Source organism: Carya illinoinensis, chromosome 13 (genome assembly GCF_018687715.1).
Source record: "Carya illinoinensis cultivar Pawnee chromosome 13, C.illinoinensisPawnee_v1, whole genome shotgun sequence".
Taxonomy (NCBI): Eukaryota; Viridiplantae; Streptophyta; class Magnoliopsida; order Fagales; family Juglandaceae; genus Carya; species Carya illinoinensis.
In genome coordinates this window covers 31,570,949-31,573,126 of record NC_056764.1, presented here as the reverse complement: position 1 = coordinate 31,573,126, position 2,178 = coordinate 31,570,949, and the positions used below count along the sequence as shown (strand labels likewise).

The 2,178-nt window shown below is 40.5% G+C and overlaps 1 protein-coding gene across 1 annotated transcript; it reads right to left on the bottom strand.

The window, feature by feature from the left end:
- Positions 1-1,164: 1,164 nt before the first annotated feature.
- On the bottom strand, positions 1,165-1,704 carry LOC122291158. The gene has a single exon (XM_043098801.1). The coding sequence runs from the start codon at positions 1,702-1,704 to the stop codon at positions 1,165-1,167; it is 540 nt and encodes a 179-aa protein (XP_042954735.1).
- Positions 1,705-2,178: the final 474 nt, after the last annotated feature.

Sequence of the window (2,178 nt, the reverse complement as noted above, 5' to 3'; positions counted from 1 at the left end):
GATTTGTCTTTGTTTAGCATCTGGCCTGAAGCCATCTCGTATAGGTTCAGTATCCTCATTAGTCTACTCCATTCAAGAGAGTTTGATTTACAGAAGATCATGCTATCATCTATAAAGAAGAGGTGATTGACTCTTAAGGGGCCTCTTCCCATTGAGACACTAGTTAGGTTACTCTCCATCTCAGCCTTGTTGAGAAGGCTTGTTAAGGTCTCTTCACAAAGGATAAAGAGGTAAGGGGATAGGGGATCCCCTTGCCATTAGCCTCTGGAAAGTTTGAAAGGGGCTTGTGGTTCACCATTGAGAAGTATAGAGTATGTGACTGAGGTTAAGCAGTTCATCACCAGAGAGGTCCATCTCTTATCAAATCCCATTTTTTCCATCACTGAGGAAAGGAAGTGCCACTCCATGCGTTCATATGCCTTACTCATGTTAAGTTTGATGGCCATGAAGCTAGATTTTCCTATCATCCTAGTTGTCATTGTGTGAAGGGTCTCATAAGCCACCAGAATATTGTTAGTGATGGCCCTACCTAGAACAAAAGCACTTTGATTCAAGGAGATAATGTTAGGTAATACAACCTTAAGCCTATTGGACATGACTTTTGCAACAATTTTATAAATAACATTACAAAGGCTTATAGGCCTGAAATCAAAAACTTTCTTGGGTTCCTTAACCTTTGGGATTCAACTAATGAAGGCATCATTGACCCCCTCCAAAGCCCCCTCCTTATAAAATCTTGAGTACAAAAATGCATACCCCTTTGCCAAGAAATTCCCAATTAGTTTGGTAGAATAAGGCTGGGAACCCATCAGGTCCAAGGGAGCCTAATCCTTTCGTTTGGAACACAGCCTTCTTGACCTCTTCCTTAGTGAATTCCTTCAACAGAAAATCATTCATCTCTAGTGTTACTCTGTGGATCATATTTGTAAGGCATTCTTCAAAGCCAGAGGGATGGGATGTTGAGAAGAGTTCAAAGAAAAATTGGGAGAAAGTAGCCCCAATATGTTGCTTCTTAGTCACCAACATGTTGCAATTATCCAAGATTTGAGTAATTTTGTTGATTTTCCTTCTGAGTTGCCTGCATATTGTAAAATTTTGTGTTTCTATCCCCCTTCTGAAGCCAGTGTTGTTTTGCCCTTTGTTTCAATTTAAGCTCTTCCTTGGCTAGAGATTGGTCAATTTCTTTTGCAGATTTGAAGCAGAATCTATATGCTCCCCTCTTCCATTTTCTTGCAGGTGCTTCAGTTTTACCAGTTTTTCCTTTATATCTGCAGGGATCTTTTTGTTTGTTTTGGCATTCCATGTGTTTAGAGCATACCTGCAATTGAGAAGTCTTCTCTTCATAATGGTTGAAAGGTCTTCACCACTAGCTGCTTTTCCCCAAGCCGCCTTTATAGTTTGAGCGCAGTCTTCTTTTAGTAACCATGCTGCTTCCATCCTGGAGCATTTTGAATGTAGTATTCCATAAGAATTTCTATTCCCAATAAAGACAACAAGTGGAGAGTGGTCTGATTTTACTGTCGGTTCCACAGAGCAGCAACCATCCTTGAACAAATGCTTCCAAGTTGGGTTTGCTAGAGCTCGATCTAACTTTTCTTTGGTAAAGCTTCTCCCTCTTCTATTGTTTGCCCAAGTGTATCTTGAGCCTCTAGTCTGGATTGCTTTTAAGAAGCAACATTCAAGGGCCTTTCTAAATGTTTCCATTTGTCTATATGGCCTGGGACAGCCTCCCATCTTCTCCTCTTGGCAGATGATTTTATTCAAATCACCACAACAAAACCATGGTGTGGAAACTTTTGGTTTGATGGCCGTTAAGAACTCCTAGCTCCTTTTTCTTTTAGAAGTCACTGGGTGGCCACAAAAGCCTGTGAAGAGCTAGGTTGTTGCTTCAAGGTCATTAGTCACATGGACATTTATATGCCATCTCGAGTAGTTATAGATGACTACATTCACATCGCTCTTCCACATAAGTGCAAGTCCTCCACTACTCCCTCTACTTTCAACCACCAAACAAGAATCAAATTTTAACTTACTACATACTTCCATCACTCTCTTTTTTGAACACTTTGTCTCTATTAGAAATACCATTTCGGGGCACTTGTCCTTAACTAGGAGATTAAGGAAGTTAACTATCCAAAGGTTCCCAAGCTCTCGGCAGTTCCAACTTATGAGGATCAT

What these genes read in the sequence shown, in the direction of transcription:
- LOC122291158 (XM_043098801.1), bottom strand. Translation starts at nt 1,704, where the DNA reads ATGGAAACATTTAGAAAGGCCCTTGAATGTTGCTTCTTAAAAGCAATC.